At 41.8% G+C, this 24,235-nt stretch overlaps 2 protein-coding genes across 3 annotated transcripts in view; one reads left to right on the top strand and one right to left on the bottom strand.

Annotated features, from left to right (window-relative positions):
* bop1 (BOP1 ribosomal biogenesis factor) overlaps positions 1-4,866 on the bottom strand; it is a 65,223-nt gene extending 60,357 nt beyond the window's left edge. Inside the window, exons 1-2 of the mRNA XM_061254099.1 lie at positions 4,695-4,866; positions 3,947-4,216 (exon numbers count right to left, since the gene is read on the bottom strand). Of these exons, the coding sequence (XP_061110083.1) occupies positions 3,947-4,216; positions 4,695-4,844 (420 nt within the window). The 5' untranslated portion in view covers positions 4,845-4,866. The remainder of the gene's footprint in view (positions 1-3,946; positions 4,217-4,694) is intronic.
* A 1,030-nt stretch (positions 4,867-5,896) lies between these two features.
* hsf1 (heat shock transcription factor 1) lies at positions 5,897-22,821 on the top strand. Of its 2 annotated transcripts, XM_061254100.1 has the most exons (14): positions 5,897-6,406; positions 7,096-7,204; positions 7,306-7,442; positions 8,625-8,749; positions 13,051-13,126; positions 13,351-13,412; positions 14,071-14,167; positions 14,846-14,982; positions 15,390-15,575; positions 16,203-16,280; positions 18,039-18,144; positions 18,855-18,920; positions 19,038-19,101; positions 19,955-22,821. In XM_061254100.1, exons 1-14 carry the CDS (start codon positions 6,275-6,277, stop codon positions 20,152-20,154), a joined length of 1,575 nt encoding a protein of 524 aa, XP_061110084.1. In that variant the 5' UTR covers positions 5,897-6,274; the 3' UTR covers positions 20,155-22,821. The 2 variants fall into 2 exon arrangements, with proteins under 2 accessions (XP_061110084.1, XP_061110085.1); XM_061254101.1 differs by lacking the exon at positions 16,203-16,280.
* The last annotated feature ends 1,414 nt before the right edge of the window (positions 22,822-24,235 follow it).

Raw genomic sequence — 24,235 nt, 5'->3', positions numbered from 1 at the left:
GGGGCAGTGAACTGTGAAGCAGAAAAAGTTCAAGTTCCAGATGAGGCACAGTGGTACCTTCAGAGTAAAGCACTTCACCTCATTTACCGCAGTAAAAATAAAGGTCATAAAGACATACATACATACAAGAACTGATAACACCCAACAAAATAAGAACGGATAAGACAGAAAATAAGACAGATGAGCTTTGCCTAACTCACGACAGTGTTTCACGTGCCCCTTAAATGCAGAAGCAGTTCTACGCGACCTGCCTCCCCCTACCCACGAGCCGCCTCATCAGCGTGTGAGCCCGGAAGTAGCCTGGCTGCTGTCTCCGGCTCCCTGCCAGTGGTGATGGGAGACTAACCCCAGGTCTCAGCACGGGGGTGTCTGCCTGTCTGCGTCCGTCTGCCTGTCTGGAGGGCAGTCTGGTTTGATCCTTGGAAGGGCCAGGGAGCAGGTCGCCCTGTCCCAAACCTCTCTACCCCCCCCCCCCCCGCCCCCATCTCGAAGCAGCCAGCCAGAGAGGTAATGACGATAAGGAGAGGGGGGGGGGGGTCCAGGCCTGATAGTAGCACACAGAGGACTTGCATCTGTCAGGCACACTCACTGTTCCCATTTCGCAAAATGAAACCCAACACTTCCTGACAATCAAAAGGATTCCTGCCGGATTTGTCAGGCCTTGCATTTTTTTGAAGAACTGATCTCTGCGAAAATGCCGTCTTGACTGTTACTCTTTGGTTACACAGCAGTCCACTTACTGGAGGACCACCGGGATAAAAACCGTCCAAAATGTTGTACCTGACCTGAACTGCATCCATGGACTTTCTGCTCAAACCCACTGTGAACAGGTTTTTAAATGAAAGTAACTGCTAAAATATTTACGGATAATTGTTCCAGTAGGACTGACACTCCTGTGAGACTAAATGCCATTCAAATAAATCGGTTCATGCTCGAGCACAGAGTGCTGTTATTTTAGTTCTGTTTTTTTTCCTTTTCATTTCAGCAGTGTACACTCAGTATAGTGTACTAAATATTTATTTATATTCTTATTGTGAAAGTAAGAACTGTCAGTGGCAGTTTCAAAAGGGTGTCTGAGTGTCACCTCCATCAAACTGCAGTCTGTGAAATACCACACATAAACCTTGCCACTAGGGGGAGACAGTGTTTTGAAACCTGGTTATGTAGTCAACTTTCACTGTGAAAAAGTACAATATGGTTGCCCCATACTTTGCAGAAGTGTTGCAATTCTGCAAGTCTGTCCTAGCACTACAACATTTACCTCCATAAAATTTACTACCCTGTGCATCCTTTCAAGCACACTTAGCCAACAGCTGTTTCTTTCCACTGTACAGTCGCCATCTCAACTAGGCAGCTAATAAGAAGAATATCCGTCTAGCTGGTGCAGGCACAGTGTGGGGACAAATAGAAACATTGTGCCTTCATTTGGAGAAATAAAATCCATAATACACACTGGTGAATGACTGGGATGTTTTCTCAAGTCAAAGTCATTATCACTTGCAAGAGGCTTACTAGAATTTGCAGTCTCATTGAAAAAAATAACAGTCTCCTTTCTTAATAGAACAAACTTTCATTACAATTGCAACACCACAACTGAATTTACTGAAGTATAGCATGGCGTGGACAAACACTAAGCACTACAACTGTACCTATATACTGATGTAGTGTATTACTTGAGTTAATAGTTCTGTACAAAAGGGGGTTTGTGAAAACTGCATCTTGACCATACTTGTTCCAAGTAATCCCTGTGGGGCAGCAGATGGGCCAAAGGAGGGGTTTGGATGGCTGTGACGTGCAACAGCGAGCGAAAGCTAGTCAACTGGACACCGGCAGTTGGTCTGTGCAAGCTTTGCAGGTTGTGCAGTTTCGCACCGCAAAAAACAAACATCTCGGACGGTGGACTGCAGCAGCTGGCTGGGCATCTTCCCTGGTGATGTTCTGCTAGGCCTGTAGTGCAGCCTGTCTGTTTCTGGTGTTTCGCCTTCAGCCTTGTTTTCGGCAAGTTAAACCCGTTAAATTGGATTCAGGACGAGTGATTGACTTCACCAGTCAAGAAATTTTTTTTGCAAGAAACTCCTGGGTTGCTTTAGCAGCATGTTTGGGCTCATTGACCTGCTGCAATGTGAAGTCCAGTCCAATGAGTTCTGAGGCACTGGGTTGGATGTGAGCAGATGTTTCCGTCACAAGTCACATCATCAATGAAGCCAAGTGAGCCCATTCCAGTGGCAGCCATTATGTCCCAGCCATAACAGTACCTCCAGCATGTTTCACATATTAGGGGGGTGCTTGGGATCATTAGCATTATCTGTTAATAATCACAGGTTTTCATGTACTTCCACTAGTGTAACCTTGTATATCTGGCTCAGTTCGTAATGCTATTATAGTTCATTTAGTGCAGCGCGAACATTGCTTGCAGTATTTCTAGAGTGATGTTAAGAAATGAAAGACACTACAAAGAGGTACATCACAATGCAGGATTACACACTAACGCATGCAGATAACTTTCACAAGCTATCATGAAATAACAGGCCTCTCGGTAGTCTGCGCAAGATGCATGTTCTTCCAGGCAACGTCGTGCTTCTTCTTTTTTGCTTCATAATTTAAAGTATTCTTCATTCATCCACTACAGCAGTCTTCTGTCATCTGCCAAGTCGCTTACTTTCGCTGAGCTCAGCAGTGCATCCTTGCTTCCAAACAATGTACCAAACAGGTGATTCTGAAGCACCATTCTGACGCACGCGGTGATTCTTGCCGATGATAGCTGATAGATTCATTCAAAATGTTCAGCCTCATAATGGACTGCTTTAGTGGCATTGACACTCAATTGGTCCTTGTGTGAAGCAACAACAGCAAAAGACTCCAAATACAAATTCCACACCTAGAATCACATCTAGATGTTTTGTTAGCGTTCTTCTGCTTGAATGATGCAACACGCAACTGGTCAAGAAACAGCTGAGCAGCGAATTGTCTGATTACTTTTGGTGCCCTTAAGGGGGGCTACATATAAAAAAGGAAATTCCTATACCCAATATGGATGTAAATATCCTCAAATTAAAGCTGGCAGCCAGCACTAACCTTGTTTTACTTTAAATCCAATGTGCTGTACAGAGCTGAAACAACAATAATTGCATCCCTGTGTCTAAATACTTTTGCATTTAACTGTAAGCAAGTGGAAGCCACCTCTCCACAATTGGGAGTAAGTTACTGTGATGGAAAGGGGCCAAAAAAAGAGAAAAAATGGATACTGCTAAAAACAAGTAAATGGGCAGAAAGAGCAGTCGTCTGGTGTCGGAGGGTTGCCGGTTCGATCCCCCGCCCAGGCTGTGTCTAAGTGTCCCTGAGCAAGACACCTAACCCCCAAATGCTCCTGACGAGCTGGTCGGCGCCTTGCATGGCAGCCAATCGCTGTCGGTGTGTGAGTGTGTGTATGAATGGGTGAATGGAGAAGCATCAATTGTACAGCGCTTTGGATAAAGGCGCTATATAAATGCCTGCCATTTACCATTTAACTTGGAATGGGGAATGTTCAAGGTAGGATGAATGCTGAAGGTAGGATGAATGCTGAAGGCAGGACTAGGCAAGCCAGGCGGGTGGAGATGCATTACATTTTTTAACATTTTTGTCATTTGGCAGACGCTTTTAATCCAAAGCGACTTACAAGTGCATAGGTTCTTCCACAAGTTAAAGCATCACATCCATAACTAGTAAAATACACATGAAGTGTTGTTCTAAACATACAGTCATCATAAGTGCAATTCTTTTTTTTTTTTTTGGGTTAGACAAGAGGGATAGGGATATCAGAAAGGGGGGTGAGGGAAAGAGCAGATGAAGAGCACCATGATCATATTAAGCATATGATCACAGTGGTATGTTACCAATATAATATTCTCATGTTCAGAGTAAAATAACCATTAATCACAACAGATCTCAACTGGTTTTTGTTTACCTGAAGTCTGGCCTTTGTCTTGGAGGGGAGAGCCAGTGGATGTTTTTCTACAGATGTCAGTTCTACAGAAGTGCTACTGCTGTCTGCAGTAGGGGCCTCTTTGTGCTCATCTTTCTCATCACTTTCGTCTTCATCATCGTCTTCATCATCACTGTCACTCCCAGAGTCCTCTAGACCTGAGAATACACTCTCTGCACTGTCAGACAGGTCTTCATCCTCTTCATCATCTTTCAGACCGTGGCCCTCACCATCAGTATTAAAAATAGGAAGCTGTTAAAAAAATAGGGAGAACAAGAGAGCTTAATGACTGACTTTTGTTGTTTTCTCATCATTACAAAAAACGTGGTGAACGTCCATATCAAACAAAATCATTTGGTTACTTAGGAGTATATCGGATTCACTCACAAAAGACCATAAGAGGCTGAACCAACAGTTATAGTCGTAGCTAGCTAGTTATAGTCGTCCAGCGAATTTTATCGAGCTACTTAACTAACGTTACACAGCTAACTTAGAGTTGGAGTATCTAGTTAGCAAGGCACATATACAGAAAACTATTTTGGAAAAATAATAATAATAATCACATCGCATTATAGCCATATCACATAGCAACAGTTATCATAAGCGAACGGAGATCAAGTCAGTTAGTTAGTTAGTTGCTCTTCAGCTATCCAGATCAGCTAGTTATCAATAACCGTTACGCTGTACAGTGGAACATATTTCCAGTAATAAGCATTTCATTGCTCTCTACCTGATCTTCGTCCTCTTCAGAATTTCTTCTTTTTACACTTTTCCCTTTAGCTTTACTCATTGTCCCGTTTTGTTGCAATTCACTTTTGGAAACAGGCATGCTGCGAACCTGCGAACCGACCATGTGGGTTCCACAGAGGTTAGAGTTCATAGTTGAAAGCTATGTTGTGTTGAACAATTTCCGGGACGGAGTATAAAAAAGCTACAGTACACGATACATGAATGTCCTTTATCGACGTGAAGACAATAGCTTAAATACTTCTGTTTCCGTATTTTTATTATTTGTTAACGAAAAACCCATTTTATTAAGGAATCGGCAGATCACCTTAATCGTAAAAGGCCAAAATTGATATTGAACTACAACTCCCATGAGGGCGCAAGGTTTCATAGCAACTGGTGAGACTTGTGGTTGTAGTTCAATTTTAGTAGTAGTAGTTTTTACGTTGATTTCATCGTTGATAAGACTTTATCTTTTTTTTTCCCAACGATTAGCAAGGCTTTCGTAATTCAGTTACTCAAGGGTGTAGTATTGAGAAATTAAATTAATAATAATAATAAACGTAGGCCTTAAAATTGTTTTGCAATTTTTAAAATATGTATATTTGAGTGAATAGTGAATCTTTGGTATTATTTTTAAACGTCACCAAGGGTCAAAGTTCAGAAGAGAATTACTGTTCTTTTAGTAACACTTTAGAAATAATAGCAATGCGCACGCTGTCATTGTTACTTTTGAAATATATAGTTTTAAAATTGTACTGGCCATCGAGATATAAGAATTGGAGGACAGTTTCCGCTTAGATTCCTATGGGAGCTCAATAGCGCATGAAGCCAGTTCATGGAAGCTGCCATGTTTGACTAAATTGCTTTTTTGGCACCCGAGTATGCGCACTGGGTATCTAAACATGAAGGGATGAATAGTTTTTTTTTTTTTTTTCTGTGTATCAGAAAGAAAACCGCTTCCAGGAGACTAATTAGAGCTCAGTGTGAAGATATTGTCCAAAATAGTGTACTTTCGCCAGGGTAAATTCATAGTTTTGAATGTACCGTACTTCAATGTGCCTTTTGGTACCAGAGGCTTAACAACCTGCAATACCTCCGGTAACCACTGGAGTTTGCGAGCTTCAGGGGAAATGTCAATCCCTGTTCCCCTGATTCTGAGATGGTTTGTAATTTTCGCAAATGATGTCACAAAATGGCGACTGCCATGCGACTATGCAATGATGATTTCGCCCCTACGCAGTTCGTAGAAATGTTCATTTAATGATCATTTCCTCAACTTGGGGTTAGTCCGTTTAAAGTCAGTGCATCGACTAACATTAGCCATTTAGTGGCGGGGAAGGGAAGGGTCGTTACAACGACATTTAAATAACCAAAATACTCTCGACGTCAAAGACTGGAATAGCAAGCTCGCAGCACTGTTGTGTTCTGTTAGCCTGTTAGCTAGCCAGTGCTAGCTATAGAGCTGGTTAGCTGACTAGCCTGCTCATGCAGTACGTTTGTTTTTCTCGGTTGGCCCTGGTCGATGTCACCCTGGCTACATCGAACTAACGTTACTTTATACGTTTATTGTTGTTCCCATTTATGGAAATGGAATACAATGGTGGTGTTACGGGTGCGGTCTTGGTCAGTGGAAGTAATGTCCCTGCATTCCTAACGAAACTTTGGACTTTGGTGGAAGATCCAGAGACAGACCCTCTCATTTGCTGGAGTCCGGTAAGTTAGCTAGCCTAAGTAAGTTAACAGCAACACGCTAACGCAGTTCTGTCACGGACAATTGCAACCAGTATTATCTACTGCCGTTTTATTATGTAAAACTTATGCAAATCCTTTGAAGCTACGCACTTTTAATTTAAGATAATTTTAAGTTGGTGAGCGTGACCTATACATTCTTGGCGTAATGCTGTTTGCAAGTGCTTGCGCCCTGTTCTTTCAAGTGTTTAATTCGGACAGGTTATTAATAAATATGGGCCAGCTAACCTAACTCAAAAACAGGTATAGCTAAGACCTCCAGTTACTGGAGGAGGGGGTGTGGCTCGAAGCGAGAATTTACCTTAGCCTGCAGCGTTGAACGGATCCGGTTTTTCTAACTGCAACGACCAATACAATGGTTTGGATTTCATGATAAATGTAATCATAATTCCAGAAAGTAGTATTGTCTAGATGTTAAAATGCAATGTTTGTCGTTGAAAAGTAAAGCATTTTAGGACATTTCAAATAAAATGAATTATGCCTGTTCATCATCAATTAGCATACACAGATACGTTATTTCAATTGTTTGCCTACATATTGACATTCTATTGTATATTGACAGAACATTGTGGAAATATCTTTGTTGTTTAAGATGGTTCACTGTTTTGTATGCTAGATAGCTGTTTTTAATACTAATTGTATTTTTTTTCTAGAGTGGAAACAGCTTCCATGTGTTTGACCAAGGAAGATTCTCTAAAGAAGTACTTCCAAAATACTTCAAGCATAATAACATGGCCAGCTTTGTCCGCCAGCTTAATATGTGTAAGTGAGAGGCATTTATGCTTCTGTTCTCATTCTTTTTTTCGAAGTAGTCGTATCATATAAAACTGAATATTTTACGGTTCTATCATCATTTTGGTCAGATGGTTTCCGCAAGGTGGTCCACATTGAGCAGGGCGGCTTGGTGAAGCCAGAGAAAGATGACACAGAATTTCAGCATCCCTACTTCATCAGAGGCCAGGAGCTCCTACTCGAGAATATCAAGAGAAAGGTCACCAATGTAAGTACACAGGAAGTCCCCGCTCCACCCCGAAAATACAACAGAGGCTCTGAGCACTCGAACCCTCACAAATGTGCTTGTTGACAGAAATGTATCTTACAGGTGAGGTTTTCCTCTGCTCTGTTGGTTGATTTAATGCTTGAAAGGGTGAGTGTATCATGGTACTTTACCAAAAGTCCAGCTGGGGTTAAATACTATTTTGTGCGTCAAGATCACTTAAGTAGGCTACAGGCTAGTTTTTCCTTGCGCACATTAGTAAGTTTAGGATTGGAAAGGCAAATTATTTTTAGTGAAAATATTTAGTCCCTAAAATGCATCATATTATCTAAGCAAGTGTTTTGCCAGTTTTGCATTTGTTATATTGGAAACATCAGCCTCGTAATAATCGTATTAAATTCCCAGATCCAGATGCTTGTTCATAAACAGTAAAATTGAGACTTACCAGAATTATTATGCACACCTATGGTGTGTGTTAACCATAACAGTCCATAATAATTGTTAATAGCTAATTTCATATGGATTTCATATTTGATCTATGAATGGATTTATTTGTATTGGGTGCCTCCATCCTCATGAATAGAACAAGAAGTATGACCTAAGCCCTGCGTGGGGATGGAATACTCCCTTCTGGCGTCAGTAGATTCAAATGTCTAAATATTGTCATAAAATGCAATGGATTTTCTTAAGGCACGGATGTGGTTGAGCATTAATTCTCTTTAATTAATTCAGGGAATTCATATTTTCATTTACAGAACATTTTTAATCAGACATAATGTGAATGGAAATTAAATTAAAAACAGGCTAAATACAATAAGGTGAATTTAATGAAATATGATGTTTTTAGGATTTTTTCCCCTATGGTTGAATTTCACTTGCTGTAACTTAATCTCTTTTGGCATCAAATATTGCCAAAAGATAATCTCGGAGATCTGTGACTGCAGCCAAACCGGGCTAGGTGGATGGGAGACGGCAAGCCAGAAGCTCGTAATCTAATGTTGCCTGACCCTTAATGCAGACCCTTTCCCATTGATTTATAGGCTTTTCCATGTATGTTTCGTGCCTATGGCCAACTGACCAGTTCAGGCTGCAACGAAATACCAAATACATCATTTCCATTGGGTTCAAGGAACGTTGAGGCAGCTTTAAATCGGATTTCTAAAGTTTCATTGCATTCTCCCCCAGGTCTCAAATATTAAACACGAGGACCTCAAACTCGGCCAAGACGGTGTCTCCAAACTACTCAGTGATGTACAGCTTATGAGGGGAAAGCAGGAAGCCATGGATTCCAAGATCAGTGCTATGAAGCAGTAAGTTAAAGAGATGGTTTCAGCGACCCTGGTACAATGTCATCATTTTTTTCCTCTTGGCTCAGGGCCCCCTGTGCTTATTTAGCCTGTGCTTTCTCAGGGTTTTTTTTTTTTTTTTAAAGAAAGCCTTCCTCAAAGTTCTGCGATGTCAGCCATTTCATACTTTAAAAGCTAGATTTAGATTTTAAGTGATAGTGAAATGTAAATGTATTATATGTATTGAATAGTCTATTTTAGGATTATTCTGGTAAAACATTTTTCTGTGTTGCCAACAGCCCAGAGCCATTTACATCTACAGTTCATGTCAGTAGGACATTAATGAGCAAATGTCCTCAAAGGTGTAAATGTGTGTAAAATGGGCTTTCCTCAATACTGCTGAAAAGTGTCAGAGTGGAACAACTCCTATACGGTCGAGCTGATCATTGCTGTGGAGTTAACCAAATATCATGTCTGCCCTGTTAACTGTGAAATAGGTGAATGAGTGAATGTTGCAAATAGTTATTGATGTAGTATTTGCAAAATATGTGTTTGGTGGCCATATTGCTCTGGGCTTTGGATCTAAGGGAGCTACTTCACTGAATTCTGTGGACTGTGACCACGGCAGGCAACAAACTTTATCATCCACTGGCCACAGTGGTTGGTGCATCCCAAAATTCACCAGCCAATGTCACCGTTTTACCTGAACTAGATCTGGACCTTCAAGTGATGGGGGGTTTCCTACCAAAGTGACTGGCAGAGTTGACTCACCAACCTCAGATAAAAGTTAGGGGCATTCGGCTGGTGGCTCATGCTAATTTAGCTCTCTGACTCTGACCAATAGCATTCTGGCTAATTTGAGCAGTGATGTCAGTATGCTCTTGGAAAGAAACAGGAAGAATGTAAGGAAAAAAACAAAACAAACTGCTTTCATCACTTCTGGCTGGGACCCCTAAGTATGATCCTTTGTGGGACAGACGTAGACCATGTTTATTCTTCCCTTGTTTTCCCATTGCGGGTTTCTGCTCCTTTGGTTGCATGACAAAAATAGGAATAAGAAGTATGTATGCTTCTCCCGGGAATCAGTTACTGTTGCATTAAGTCAAGCCAGTTTATTTAAAGCCAGCGATTAGCTTCTGAATTCCTGCCACACATACGCAATAGGCCGGCTCATAGTCTGGTCCTAGATCTCAGTATACAAATCTGCTCACACATTTTAACAGCCTGCTGATTGAAAGAGCAAACATCGGAATGCAGTGCTTTCGTGTATACATTTCTAATCAAATAAGACACATCTTGGTGTTTGTCTGTGTTGTAAGGTAGGCCTAATGTTCGCTGATGCATTTGGAAAGTATGTGCTATTTTGGGACATTGTTACATCTCTTATCCCGAAGGGAAGGCATGTTTTGGATCCTAGTTTGCTTCCCAGCTGAAGATCAGTTCGTCCTGAATGCTTGACTAGAGCACGTATAGTTGTTCGAACACTGCACAGTGTCGTTTTTCCACATAGCACATGTTAAATGCACCCCTCCTGGTGACAGTTTTTTTTTTTTTACCGTTTAACTGATTTGCATGCAAGCTAAGCAGTGTCACGTTTGCAGTACACTGGCAAATTGAATAGCTTTTGCATTATCCTGTCACAAAATGGCGCTGTTTTAAGGACGTGTTATAGGTATGTTTTTTCCACAGTCACTAATTTTAAAGAAGAACCTCTTTTTTTTTGCCTATTGTTTAAATGACCAGCTGCCCCTGGGCCTTCATTGTAGGTGTCAGCCCTGCTTCTTTAAAGCATACGTTCCTTCTCTTCTGTCCCCATTGACACTGCTCTCTGAGTCGCATGCAGACCAGCCAAACACTCATGATATCGCTGGAAAACAGGAACGATCTTGTGAAACGGCATCTTATCTGGCATCTAACTGAAACGGGCGGTTTTTCAGTGTCATCGTGAAATCTGCATTCTGCGCTGTCTTTCTGTACTGGCCAGTTCCCGTGACTAGGTTTCTCGTTCAGTAGAAGTCAACTGCATGTTCAAGTGCTCTATGCAAAAGTGACCTAACTGGGAGGGGAAATCACTCAATTGGGTGTAGGAACCAGTCTTGTTTTAACATTATTTGTTCCCATTTGCTCTTCTTCCGTCAAAACTGGTTGGGTCCTTTTGTATTTCCAATAAGCCTTTGGCTGTTGATTTCATGTGAGATTCCCGGCTCATGGAAACCCAGACAAGCCCAATTAATGTAGACCGCCATTGAGTGATGCAAGCTAACCATTGGCTTTGAAGTGATTTGAGCTCCTTGATTAAAAGTGGGCGTGAACATGCACATCATTCCACACTACGGTTGAGTCGATCATCTCAGATCTCAGGTTTTAAAGAAGCGCAGGCGTATCCGTTCAGTGTACAGTGGGGAGTTCAGTCCAGCGATTCGTCGAGTCGCGTGTCAGGGATGTCCTTGTAGGGCCACATGGGACAACTCAGAGGGGCCTCGCTCCTCTGGAATCCACACCTGTCCCTATAAACCCGGCCTCCTTGGCCTGTGGGGAACTGCAGGCCCAGACCCGGCACACAGGTGGGGGCCTTCTTGGGAGGGCCCAGATAGCGTGCAGACCGCTTTTACGGGAACGCACTCTTTTATACGGCTCCAGAGCAATGGGCCGATCAGGTCCATTAAGAAAGATAAAGAATTTTACACGTCGAGATCTTTGCGGTTGGTAACGCTGAATAGAGGACTTGGAGGTAGCCTGCTTCTTTCCCCAAGGTCTTTCTTTGTTTTATGCCTTTCTTTTTCCATCGTACAGGTGGTAATGATGTCATTTTTGGCTTAACGACCATAATTATTTATCCCACAAAAGTTTGTTGGAGAATTATTTGTATTTATTTTTATGCTTTGAAAGCTTGTAGGTTGCTGGAAAATTTTCAGTTATATGGTGTGTCACCATTGTCAGTGTTGTAATTGTTCTGGCATATTTGTATGATGCAATTTTACTACTAGAGGTTTGGCTGTCTGACAATAACAAACATTTTTTGATGAAATACCAAGGAAGCATCTGTTGTTCAGCCCCTCTCTGACCCTTGTTTTTGAAGAGTTTAATTTGATGTTGCCTTTTGACTGTAGAAGGGGCAATGACCGCACACAATCATTTGAACAGAGTCAAGGGACCCATTTTAGGAGGGCCAGGTGCAGGGGGGAAGCCTTTGTAGGTTGCACTAAAAACCTGAATAAATACCGGCTGCTATGATCTTTCACTTGCTATTAACTTGGCAAAATAAATGCTCCAAAGTGTTCTTTGAATCTTTTTGCCGGCGTTTTACTATTCTGTGAAAGCGGGAGGTGGGAATTCCTTGGTGGGGATCAGAGGATGCAGGTCCTCTCTTCAACGTTTGCAGCTCAGCTGCCTTTCAGTCTTTTCCCCTTTCTATCAGAGGATGATTTCAGCCAATACCCCTGAGTATTTGACTTGACAGGAATGCATTTTAGTATAAGCCTTGGCTATAGGTCTTCAGGCCATAGCCAGCCCAAGGGTATTGCTGGGTATTAGTGGCCCTAAACAAGAATGTTGTTGTAGCTCTAAAGCGTTCCAAGAAAAAGAACTTGATGACTTCAGTTGTGTGGCCCAGGGATAGTTTTGGCCCTAAGTAACTGTACTGTACACGGTGTTTATGCCAGTGACTAGCTCTGCTTCAGGCTGTAGGGGTTTGACAGCAAATGGCCTTTCATGCACTCAAATTAATTTTCTGACCCTGGTTCCTGAACTGAAATGCAGTGCCCTCCATAATGTTTTGGACAAAGACCCATCATTTCTTTATTTTCCTCTGGACTGCACAATTTGAGATTTTTGATGCTGCTGTCAGATATGCAGTAGGTATGAAAACAATTGCTTCCCCTGAATATTTGTTTTTGAAAATTTGTCAGGAGAAGCTATTATTTTTGTATCTACTGCATATCTGGCAGCAGCACGGCAGTTTGAGGCTCAATTGATACCTTGGACCCTTGATGACTTCAAGCCAACAAATGTGTTCCATACTGCAGCAGTGTAATTGCAGTCGAATCTAGTGCCACCACCAAATTCTCATTCAAATGCAAAGAGTTTTAACATCGCTTGTAGGACACCCTGACAATAAGATATCCAGACTCTGATGTTGATAGGTCACAGACATCAGGAAGTAATGGCGAGCAAAGGATATGCAACAAAATACTAAACATGACCACATTCATTTGCATGACATTGCTTTGTCCCAAACATTATGTTGGGCACTCTACCATCATTGTTGTTGATGCTTTATGTTCTTTCTTTATTTGACATCGTTTCATCGTTGTCCTTCTTCTCAGTGAGAACGAGGCTCTCTGGAGGGAGGTGGCCACCTTGAGGCAGAAGCATGCCCAGCAGCAGAAAGTCGTCAACAAGGTGAGCTCCCGCATCAGCGCATCTGTTCAGGCAACTCGACAACATGTGCCACGGTCATTCAAGCCGGTGGATTATGAGGGTTATTTACCGCGATGCTTGCATCGTTGTCCTGTGTTTCTTGGCGAGCGGTCGTGCTTGTTAGGGCCTCAGCTGTCTTATTGGCGATTGAAGCCTTTTTTTGGCGGGGGGGGCCCCGTTTCACTCTCGTTTTTTTGTCTCTGCAGCTCATCCAGTTTCTGATCACCCTGGTGCAGTCCAACCGAGCTCTAGGAATGAAGCGGAAAATGTAAGCCCACTCTAACCCATTACCCAGCCCAATTTTCTCTAACCTGTTACCCAGCCCTTGAGGGTGTGGGGTTATGGTACATTCTGAATACCTGGGGTTGCATTGGCAACTCCCTTCATGGAATGCTGCAATTCTGTGGATATTCTGTGGATAAAAGTCTGTCCATGTGCCTTAGTCTTACTTGCATAACTTGGGAGGCGGTTCTATGCCCAATTTTTAAATGAACCCCATGCGTTGTGCATGAATATGATTTATTGTTGTGTCATTAATTAGTTTGAACAGTAGGGGGGCACTTCCATACTTAATCCCATGAGCAAGAGGGCAGTTCTGTCATCTCTGCTCCAGAGCAGTTAAAACCGATGGATTTTTGATTGTAGCGCATCAGTACTCATGCACAGTCTGGGCCGTTAATCCAATTGAAAATCTCTTCAGGGCTGATGTTAGCAAGCAAGCAAACAAGGGGTTAATGGCCGAGGATGTAACCTGCTTATAATATAATTATGCAATAATCAACTGAACTTAAACAAAACAGTTTGGTTTTGTTAGGAGTGACTTATCTGAGAAGTCACTCCTTTGAATGTCAGCCAATCAAATTGTGAGGTCGGAATGAATATTGTATAATGCATAATGATTGTGTCTTGTGTGTGCTTTTCGACAGCCCCCTGATGCTGAATGACAGCAGCTCGGCCCACTCCATGCCCAAATTCAGCCGGCAGTACTCCTTAGAACACCTGCAGGGTTCTCCCGCGTTCTCGGTAAGTGCACTGGTCTTACGCCTTCTTCACAACTCGTCTGTTGTTTTTACGTACCCGTTATTCGCAACGCAATCTTAGTACCGCAGAGCAACACAGCACCATAGCTGTTCTTACGGATACTACTCTGGGCTTCCTTGAAAGAAAAGCTTCCCCATGCTAATTATAAATTACATTTCTCAAATTTATATAACAACAAACCTTTTAGAAAATGGGACTCACTAAATATTTTCAGGAAACATAAATTAATTTGTTTGTAGGAAAAGAAGATTGTTTACAAGTTGTTATCCTAGAAACAAGCTGTGAAATAAATCATTGTCTCTACTTCTGGCTATTCCGATGGTCTGTTAGCAATGCAGATCCGTAGCTGTTCATACGCTGTGGTACATAAACACCAGTTACGTACTTGTCAGTTTCTCCAGTTCTGTCAGAGACCAGAGTGGCAGCCTCTTTACTTCTGTGCGAGTTCACACGTCCTTGTTCACCTGTGTCCGTGTTCACACATCCTTGTTCACCTGTGTCCTTGTTCACTTGTCCTTGTTCACCTGTGTCCTTGTTCACCTGTGTCCTTGTTCACTTGTCCTTGTTCACCTGTGTCCTTGTTCACTTGTCCTTGTTCACCTGTGTTCTTGTTCACCTGGCCTTATTCACTTGTGTCTTTGTTCACTTGTGTCCTCGAAGTCCCCGTCGCCGGCTTACACGGGAGCGAGCCTCTTCCCCTCCGACTCGCCCGTAAAATCGGGCCCGATCATTTCTGACGTCACGGACCTGGCACAGACAAGCCCTGCCGAAGTCGCCTGTGATTGGACGGAGGACAGGCAAGTGCTGCTGGCAAACACAGTACACCCTCTGCAACTGATCCAGGGTCAGCTTACCTGGCCCCAACGCCAGCCTTCTGGGCATAGGAAGTTCATGTAGGTTTTCAGGGCTAATTTGTCATTTGTATTGTTTTTTGGCCCCTCGGATTGATATTTTGAGGCCATTTCTTTATCATTTTCTGAGCCCCTATGGATTTACAACACTTGAAGTGTGGAGAACAGAAAAAGATCTAGAGTCTATTTGGAGTGGTGATAGAAAATGTAACTGAACATTCTCTTTCAACCCAGTTAGCCTTGTCCAGAATTAAACTCCTTGAATTCGAGTGGCTGACTTCCTCCACTAAAAACGAAAGCGCATCGATGTGCCTTCTTAAAATGGCCGCCGTCTGCCTCCCCTCTTCCCTCAGGCGGAGCCCCCTGGTGCACATAAAGGAGGAGCCGGGAAGCCCCCCCGAAAGTCCCGAGGTGGAGGAAGTGCTGTGCACGGCAGCCGACACCCCCCTGTCGCCCACCACCTTCATCAACTCCATCCTGCAGGACAACGAGCCGGCCGCCTCCGCCCAGAAGTGTCTCAGCCTCGCCTGCCTTGAGAAGTGAGTGACGGCTCCGCTCCCCCGGTTACCGCCCACCACCGGGCGCCGCAGACATTGCAGTGTCTCACACGAGGTTTAGCACACGCAAAACCAGTAACATGGCAAATGACCTGTCGTGGTATTTGTTTTGGTTGTATTGTTACTTTTGCGTGTGCCAATGGTCTTGGTAAATCAGGACCTAGCATGCTAGCATTGGTAAACCAGGACCTAGCATGCTAGCATTGGTAAACCAGAAGCTAGCATGCTAGCATTGGTGAACCAGGACCTGGCGTGATCGCATTGGTGAACCAGGACCTAGCACGCTAGCATTGGTAAACCGGGACTTAGCATGCTAGCATTGTGTCAACGTGCCACGTGTGTAGATTCCTTGTGCTTCGCATCTGGTTACTTCTCTCAACTCAATGCTCACACACATGACAGCGTCATGCCTGTTCATAAGATCTCTGTAGAGATCAAAATGCGACCCTCGCCATTACGTAACTTGCAGCCAGCTGGCCTGGTGAGTTTGTGTTGTCCAGCCAGCCAGTTTGGGCCCACCCCCCCGCTTTCCCAGGCTTTAGAGCTCTGTGCCATTTGAGCCTTGTGTCTCCCTCTGCTCTAGTGCCTTACTGTGTTTCTATCTTTCAGTGCTCCACCGATGTCAGAAGTCTCTTATGTTTGCCCAAGCCTTCCCTCCACCTCTTCTCATCCCAGACCACTACCAGGGTTAGCATTTCATAATGGCGCCCTGTCCCCAGAACGCTCAACACTGTGCCCCACAAACTGTGTCCCTGTGCACTTTGTACTAATTACCGGGCAACGGGATTGTTTTGGAGTGTGAAGTGGCTCTACTGTTTGTGCTTTTGACACTTGCCTGTTGGCTGTGAATAATTGGGTGGTGTGGTCTAAATGGTAATTTGCCGTCTTGCATGAGGTGGGTTTGAGGTAGACACATTGCTTGGAATTAAAAGGGTTAACGGAGCTACATATTCTCAAGATACTTGTACACTGACCTGTTATCCCTTCAGGACCACCACATCTGCCTTTGAACTGCACTCACTGTGCACTTTATTAGGTAGTAGACTTGTACACCAGCTTGTTAATGCAAATATTTAATCAGCCAATCCCGTGGCAGCGCTAAATGCATAAAAGCATGCAGACATGGTCAAGAGGTTCAGCTGTTTTTCAGACCAAATCAGAATGGGGAAGGAATGTGATATACAATCATTCACAACAATCACTAGAGTTTGCAGAGAATGATGAAAAAAAGAAAAAACAGTTCTGGGGGAAGATATGCAATGTTAATGAGAGAGGTTAGAGAAGGGCCAGACTGGTTGAAGCTGACCGGAAGGTGACAGTAACCACACAATACAACAATGGTCATCTCTGAGCATCTCTGAACACACAACGCGTCAAACCTCTAAGTGGATAGGCTACAGCAGCAGAAGACTTAAGTCAAAAAAAAAAGTCTAAAATACCTAATAAAGTGCTCACTGAATGTAGATTATTATTTTAAAAATGTTATGACCACTTTGCAAATATAATGCTCTGATGAAATTTCGATTGAGAAGGGGACACTAAATCAGACATTGGGCTACCTTAAGTTACCAGCAAGTTGCCTGGCAATTCAGTCACAAAGTATTCACTATTGTTGCGGCTCTGTGTCGGGAACTCATTTGCTTGTGGGGTTTTGAATTGTCCAATGGAAACCGCTGCAATATGTCTTAAATGTGAAATCTTATCCTCCGGTGCCTCAGCGTTAAATAAATGGCATGTTTGTGGACAGTTCTCCAGCATTCTCTTGATATTTACTCTCAATAGAAGAAAAATTATTTTGTTTTGTCTCCACATACGTTCTAGTTGCTAACTGTTAAGGGTTTTGCATTGCAGTATGTACACTCCAAACATTGTACAAGAGATACAGTGAGTGGAAATTGGACCATGGGATTTAAAACTGGGAGCAAGTACAGGAAAGATGGCATTAATATGCTAGGCACGGCAGTCCAGAGTTGGTGCTTGCTTCGGTTTGTTTGGGGACATCACTGTTTAAGCTTTATGTTTTTATTTTTGTTTTACCAAATCTTCTTTAGCTGATAAGATCAATGGATCATATCAGTAAAATATGTGAGGGGAAACTCGGACTGCCTGTATAATTTTCTTCTTCATAACAAAGCAGACCTGCACAGGGACTGCTGAAAGGCTGAGACCCCAAAGCATTCATCCAGACTAACCAATCACTTGAAATTGTCCTGAATTTCTCAGTTCTCAGCGGCAGTCAGAAGTGCTCACAGTCTTTAACTGTCTGGGGACAGGCTCACAATGTTTTTCGATAACATGTGGAACTGCTGTTTTGCCTGAATGCGACCCACTTGTTTCAACAAGGAGCATTTCTGTCACACATTTTCGCAATGGCTGATGTGTCCCCCAACGGTGTCCTGTGACTCCCCGTACTCACTTGTGACTCCTGTCTGGCCTTCATTCTAGGTCAGAACTGTCCGATCATTTGGAAGGCATCGACTCCGGATTGGAAAACCTCCAGACAATCATAAACGGGCAGTCTATCAATTTCGATTCTTCGCACCTTTTTGATGTAAGTACCCAGATTTCCCGAGACGGCAATAAGTTGATACCCGAATGATCTGATGTTGGTGCAGGTATGTCTTGGATCTGTCACTGCCACTTGCTTCTTAAATTGGGCGGCCTCTAGTGTAGTGGTTAAGGTACGTGACTGGGACCCGCAAGGTCAGTGGTTCAAGCCCCGGTGTAGCCACAATAAGATCCGCACTGTCGTTGGGCCCTTGAGCAAGGCCCTTAACCCTGCATTGCTCCAGGGGAGGATTGTCTTCTGCTTAGTCTAATCAACTGTACGTTGCTCTGGATAAGAGCGTCTGCCAAATGCCGTTAATGTAATGTAATATAAAATGGCCGGTCTGTCATGTGGCATCGAGGGCTAAGTATTGGCCAAGGTTTTCATTCCAACCAATTACTACATCAGCTGATTTCACTAATTAAGTCTCTGATTGATGGTGTGTTAATTAGTGAAATCAGTTGGGGTAGTGATTGCTTGAAATGAAAACCTGCATACTCTCAGCGCTCCATGTCACTTGATTGGGCACCCCTGGTCTATGTTGCTTGTATATTTAAATTACTGCATCTGTCAGCAGTCGGTTGCATTCTGTCTTCATTTGAAGAATATAGTTTTTGTCATTAATATTTGCTGGTGTCAGGCAGATGCCGAGAAGTTTATTTTCATGGGTTGCACAACGTATTTTGTCGTGACGCGGTTGTCATTTTTCACAGGTGTTCAGCTCCTCGTTATCGAACTCCGATTTCAGTTTACCGGATTTGGACAACAGCCTCGCCAGCGTAAGTATTATCGAACAATTTATGGAATGTATTGAGTTACCAACAGGGTAAATATTTCCCATTAGCTCATTTATTAATGAGTAAGGTGTGTACATTAATTTTGGTTTCTTGTTGAAGATCCAAGACCTGCTCATACAAGACCAGAAGTCAAATGAAGCAAACGAAAACACAACAGATGCTGGTAAGTGTCCTCCCTAGTTTTACAATGACCAGTCTTTTTAAATATTTAACACTTCATCTGTACTCTTAGCTGTTGCTGTTCAGGCCTAACCGTCTGGTGCTAGACAGTAAATAATCACACAGAAAAGAGAAGAATAGCCAATAAGACCTCCAGCCAAATATGAACAATTGACTTGAATAATTACAATTGTTTCATGCATCAGTCAAAATATTGCAGCGTGCAGACCGTTTACTGTGACTGTTTCTCCACTTCTGTATGACTCACTACAGTCTAAATTTCATTTAACATTATAAAGTCTTGTTTCCACATCATCGAGCATCAGACATTGTCTCCAAACATTGAAGAAATGGTTCCTTTGAACACTAAAAAACCCCCCACTAATATTAAATTACCGGTTGCTACATGTGTGTTCATCCCCCTTATAGTATATTTCATTGAAATACATACAATGTAGAATTCACAATGCAGGAAAAGCCCTGTACATGGAGAAAACATGAAAAAAATGAATAATAATAATTAGGTCACTTGAATGCTGAGTCCCATTTTTGTAATGAAAATAGGACATTGGTCTACCATGTAGCACGTCCAGATAAAGCATTTCACTTTCAGTCTGATCCCAAGGGCCCGGATCAAATGTTGGCTGCCAGTGCATTGGTGCATCAGTTAGTACCTCTGAGGTCTGCACAAGCTGTGTACTCTTCCGGGCAAAGTCTGCTCCTCAGCCTGAGGACTAAAAAACAGACGAAATGATCAGCAGGCTACCTGTGCTTTGGTGGGTGCCTTTGCTGCCACGCACCTTCCAAAATGGCTGTTGAAAAGCCATTGACACGTGTGGGTGGGTTTTGATTGGCAGGGAAGCAGCTGGTCCAGTACTCGTCACAGCAGGTCCTCCTGGCAGACCCCATCAGCGTGGACAACAGCGGGGAAGACCTCCCCATTCTGCTGGAACTGGAAGGGGACTCCTACTTTAACGACGACTCGGAGGACCCTACCATTTCGCTCCTGTCCAGCGAATACCACGCACACGACACAGAAGAACCCAAGCTATCATAAACGCTTACAGGCTTTTAACGTTTTTTTTTGGTTTTGTTTTTTCAATGGATGTACAGCTGTGTTTATTGTTCCACTTTTATTTTGGGGTTGTTATGAATGGGTGAAATTGTGTTGCGGTTCGGGGTGAATTGCACATATTTTTGAGGGGAGGGAACACTGAGAATTCAGGCAGTCGGCTTTCTGTTACAAGTTGATGGTAAAAGCAGGTTGGGATATTGAGCAAAACATTCTTAATATCCAAAATGTGGGTTTATCTGTATCGGTTATACGCGCAACTTTTAAATTGATCCTCAATCAAATAAATTCAAGCAATACTAAAAAGTCGTTCTTGCATAATCAATCTGTTTTTTACAAAAACATTTTTAGCTAATGCCTAAATGTGTATGATTTAGGACGCATTAAAAATGAATCTCTCTGAAATTCAGTTTGAAAGCTGAGGGAAGTGCATTGGCGTTGGTCTGAATCTGGGCTGTACAATCAGAAATATATTTTCCTGTTCTGGTAAACATTAGCCATACAGAAGGATTTGGCTGGTTTTTTTCTGGAATGTTCTGTATTGTTGCCTCCTGGCTTTAGAGCAGCTCTTTAATCATATATTTTTAACAGATAGGCTTGAGCTTTGTGCTGTACATAGCTTGTGTAATACGAATTTTAGACTCATAATATTTATACGTTTCCCTAAGATGATACAGAATCCTGGAAATGGTGCGTTGGTTTTAGAATATCAATTATGTTGACTTGCAAAAAGAGAGCATGGGTCTTTGATTTACATTTTCCCCCAAAGAAAATATGTGTTCGAACCATTAATACAGTAAAGAATTTTGTATTTGTTATTCATAATACTGCCAAGATTACAGTCTAGCTACCATTTCTTTCTGTTTAGTTTGTTTTGTTTTTATTGAACTAAACCATACCTTTGGTTAAATGCTTGTAATCTTGAGTGTAAATTGCAATAGTTGTCTTTTTATAAAAGGATATCTGCCTTTTATTGCATTGGCTCATTTGATTTAAAAAGTCAGATTAAAAGTACACGGCCAAAATAGACGATATTGAAAGGTTTCTGTATGTATGTACACTTTAGATGCACTTAGGTGCATACATTTTAATGGTTAAAAGCCACTTTAAGAAATAGCCACCATTTTTCCCTGTCAACATATACATGGCAGCATATTCTGTTTTATGGATTGTTTTTTGGAAAAATAAAGATCCAGAAAGAACTCTGTATTTTTTACGAGTCATTTGGAAATGGCTTACTCTACTGAAAGGGGGCTTTGTCATTATTTACATTTCAGGTTTAACTGAAGGAAAAAAAAACCTTTTTCATAAATGTTACTAGGTTATTTCAAAGTTTTGGGTTTTTTTAAATATATAATGTGTGTGCACTCTAAATACAAACGTTTTGATTCAGTTACACGGTTTTTGGTTTCACTCTGTATTCCAGCATACTGGATTTGAAAAGGAAATGGCAGACTGTCAGCTTTTGGGGGTATCTACATCTATATCAGGTGATGCATCTAGGGGCACTATGTATTCTACCACAATCTTAAACTATTGATCTTAAACATTTGTCTGAAGTTCGTGACCCATAGACATCACCCAACGCTGGGCAGCTGCCCTGGTGATGGTTTCCCAGGCTTGTACTGCAGCCGTTTTCAGTTCTTGTTTGTTGTAGAGTTGTTTTGCCTTCAGTCTTTTCTTCAGCAAGTGGAACACTGTTCAGTTGGATTTAGTACGAGTGATTCACTTGGCCAGCCAGGAGTGTTCCACTTTGGCCCTGAGAAGCTCATTGGTTGCTCCAGCAGTGTTTGGGGTCATTGTCCTGCTGTGAGGTGTAGCACTGTCCAATGAATTTTGAGGCATTTGGTTGGAACTGACTTTTTAGCAAACATACCTTTGAAAGTATTTTTGGTTATCCATTCCAGTTGTCTTCTGTGGTCATCCAGGTCATCTTTGCAATGTATCAAACGGTTAATTTTGACACACCCGATGTCTCTGATTAGTTTATTCTCATTGTTCAGCCTCGTGATGGTCTGTTTTACTGGCATTGACATTATTATACAAATGCCAGAATGCAAATTCCACATATGGAATCAACCCTAATTAACTAATAATGCAAAGACACGCTGCTGGCCAAGAAATGGCTGAGCAATTGTCCATTTACTTTTGTTTCCTTGAAATGGGTGCACTATGTATGAACCCAATAACCCAATCCAACATGGATTGCCCAATATGGATGAAAATACCCTCAAATTGTCTGATAATACTGATATTCATTGTTTTATTTCAAATCCAGTTTGTACAGAGCCCAAACAACAGGAATTCTCGCTATACCAATATGTTTGCATTTAACTATATATTGGCATACTGCATTGCTATGCATTGCTGTGTGCAAGGGTGTTACCAATTCCGGAAAGTGTTGAATTTGTAAGCTTTTATTTTTTATGCTGAAGAGTGCCGAGTTGTTTATTTCTATGTCTGCTAGATGAACTTTAACATTCTTTTCAAAACCAAAATTATTAGTTTGACAAATGTCACTGTGTGAAAATTCCTGTATGAAAATATTTTGTGCATCAGGATGGCACCTTGTTTTTGGCATGTTTTGTCACAGATTTATCATGGTTATTTTAAAATGTGCAAATACAAGCTTTGGCAAATATAAAAACAAAACCGGTTGTGTGTGGTTTCTTCTGATGCTATTTGTATATTTGCATGCCAATTTTTTTTTATTCATTTTTATTTTACAAAAATATTTTTGATATTTGTTTTTGTACAAAGTGTGTATGCCCACTTCCCAGGCATTTTAAAAGATGAAAAAAATGTTTCTGAAATATCCTTCTGAGAGTGCAAAAGCCATAAGATTACTGCATATTATGCGATAGCTGCAAATATAGCTTGTCTCATTGTAGTGTATTACTGATATGATTTCATTTGATTTTTCTATATTGTCTGATTATGATCACTTTAGACATTTTTTGAGGTTGGCCAATAGGGAGACAAACTACGGTAAGAAATTAGTTTAGACTTTTGTTATACACTCCTTGAGCAATTTATTATGTATTATGTACCTATTTTTTTAGACTGAAGTCTTCTGGTGCTGTAGCACATTGTGTGTTCAGAGATGCTCTTCTGCATACCACTGTTGTAATTGGTTGTGTGGTTATTTGCGTTACTATTTGTGTCAGCTTTGACCAGTCTGTCCTTTCTCCACTGACCTCTCTTGTTAACAACACGTTTCTGCTCGCAGAACTGCTGCTCACTGGATGTTTTTAGTTTTTTGGACCATTCTGGAGTAAATTCTAGAGACTGTTGTGCGTGAAAATCCAAGGAGATCAACAGTTACAGAAATACTCAAACCAGCCAGTCTGGAATCAACACCACACACCATGCCACGGTCAAAATCACTGAGATCACATTTTTTCCCTGATGAATGATGTGAACATTAGCAGAAGCTCCTGACCTCTAGCTGCATGATTTTCTGCTTTGGACTGCTGCCTCATGATTAGCTGATTAGATAATTGCATAAATTAGTAGGTGTACAGTTGTTCCTAATAAAGTGCTAGGTGGGTGTATGTGAAATGGACATGGTTTTAGATGGTGATGCAAATGCAAAGGAGGTGTACATTTAGATTCCACAGGGCTGGTGTAGTTGGTGTATTACAGAGAGCACAATACTAAATCTTTCTTTGTGATGTTCTTCTGCATATTATTTTCAGCAGTTCAGCACTGAAGGACTGCAAATAATTATCTACAACAGTAGCTCAACTGATGTATGCGTGTAAATTAATGATATATTTCTTTATATTTGCATTTTCACATTGCCTCTACCCTCCATTTATCCAATCTCGTTTTATAAGAAGCGTATGTCAAAACAAAAGTTGTGACTTCATATTATGGTCTTTTTCCTCCATTAAGACGCCACTATCAGATATCCCGGAAATGTCCTGGTTGTTACAATGAATATTGGCTCTCATTACATACTGGGATATATATTACATATAGCTGTTTATTGGTAAATAAATGGCAGAATTGTATGATGTTTTTTCATTATGTAGAAAGGGGGTTACAAAGTAAGTGTTGTGCT

Source organism: Conger conger, chromosome 9, assembly GCF_963514075.1.
Source record: "Conger conger chromosome 9, fConCon1.1, whole genome shotgun sequence".
Lineage (NCBI taxonomy): Eukaryota > Metazoa > Chordata > Actinopteri > Anguilliformes > Congridae > Conger > Conger conger.
The sequence above is the reverse complement of the archived record's forward strand: the minus strand, read 5'-3'. Positions and strand labels throughout refer to the sequence as shown.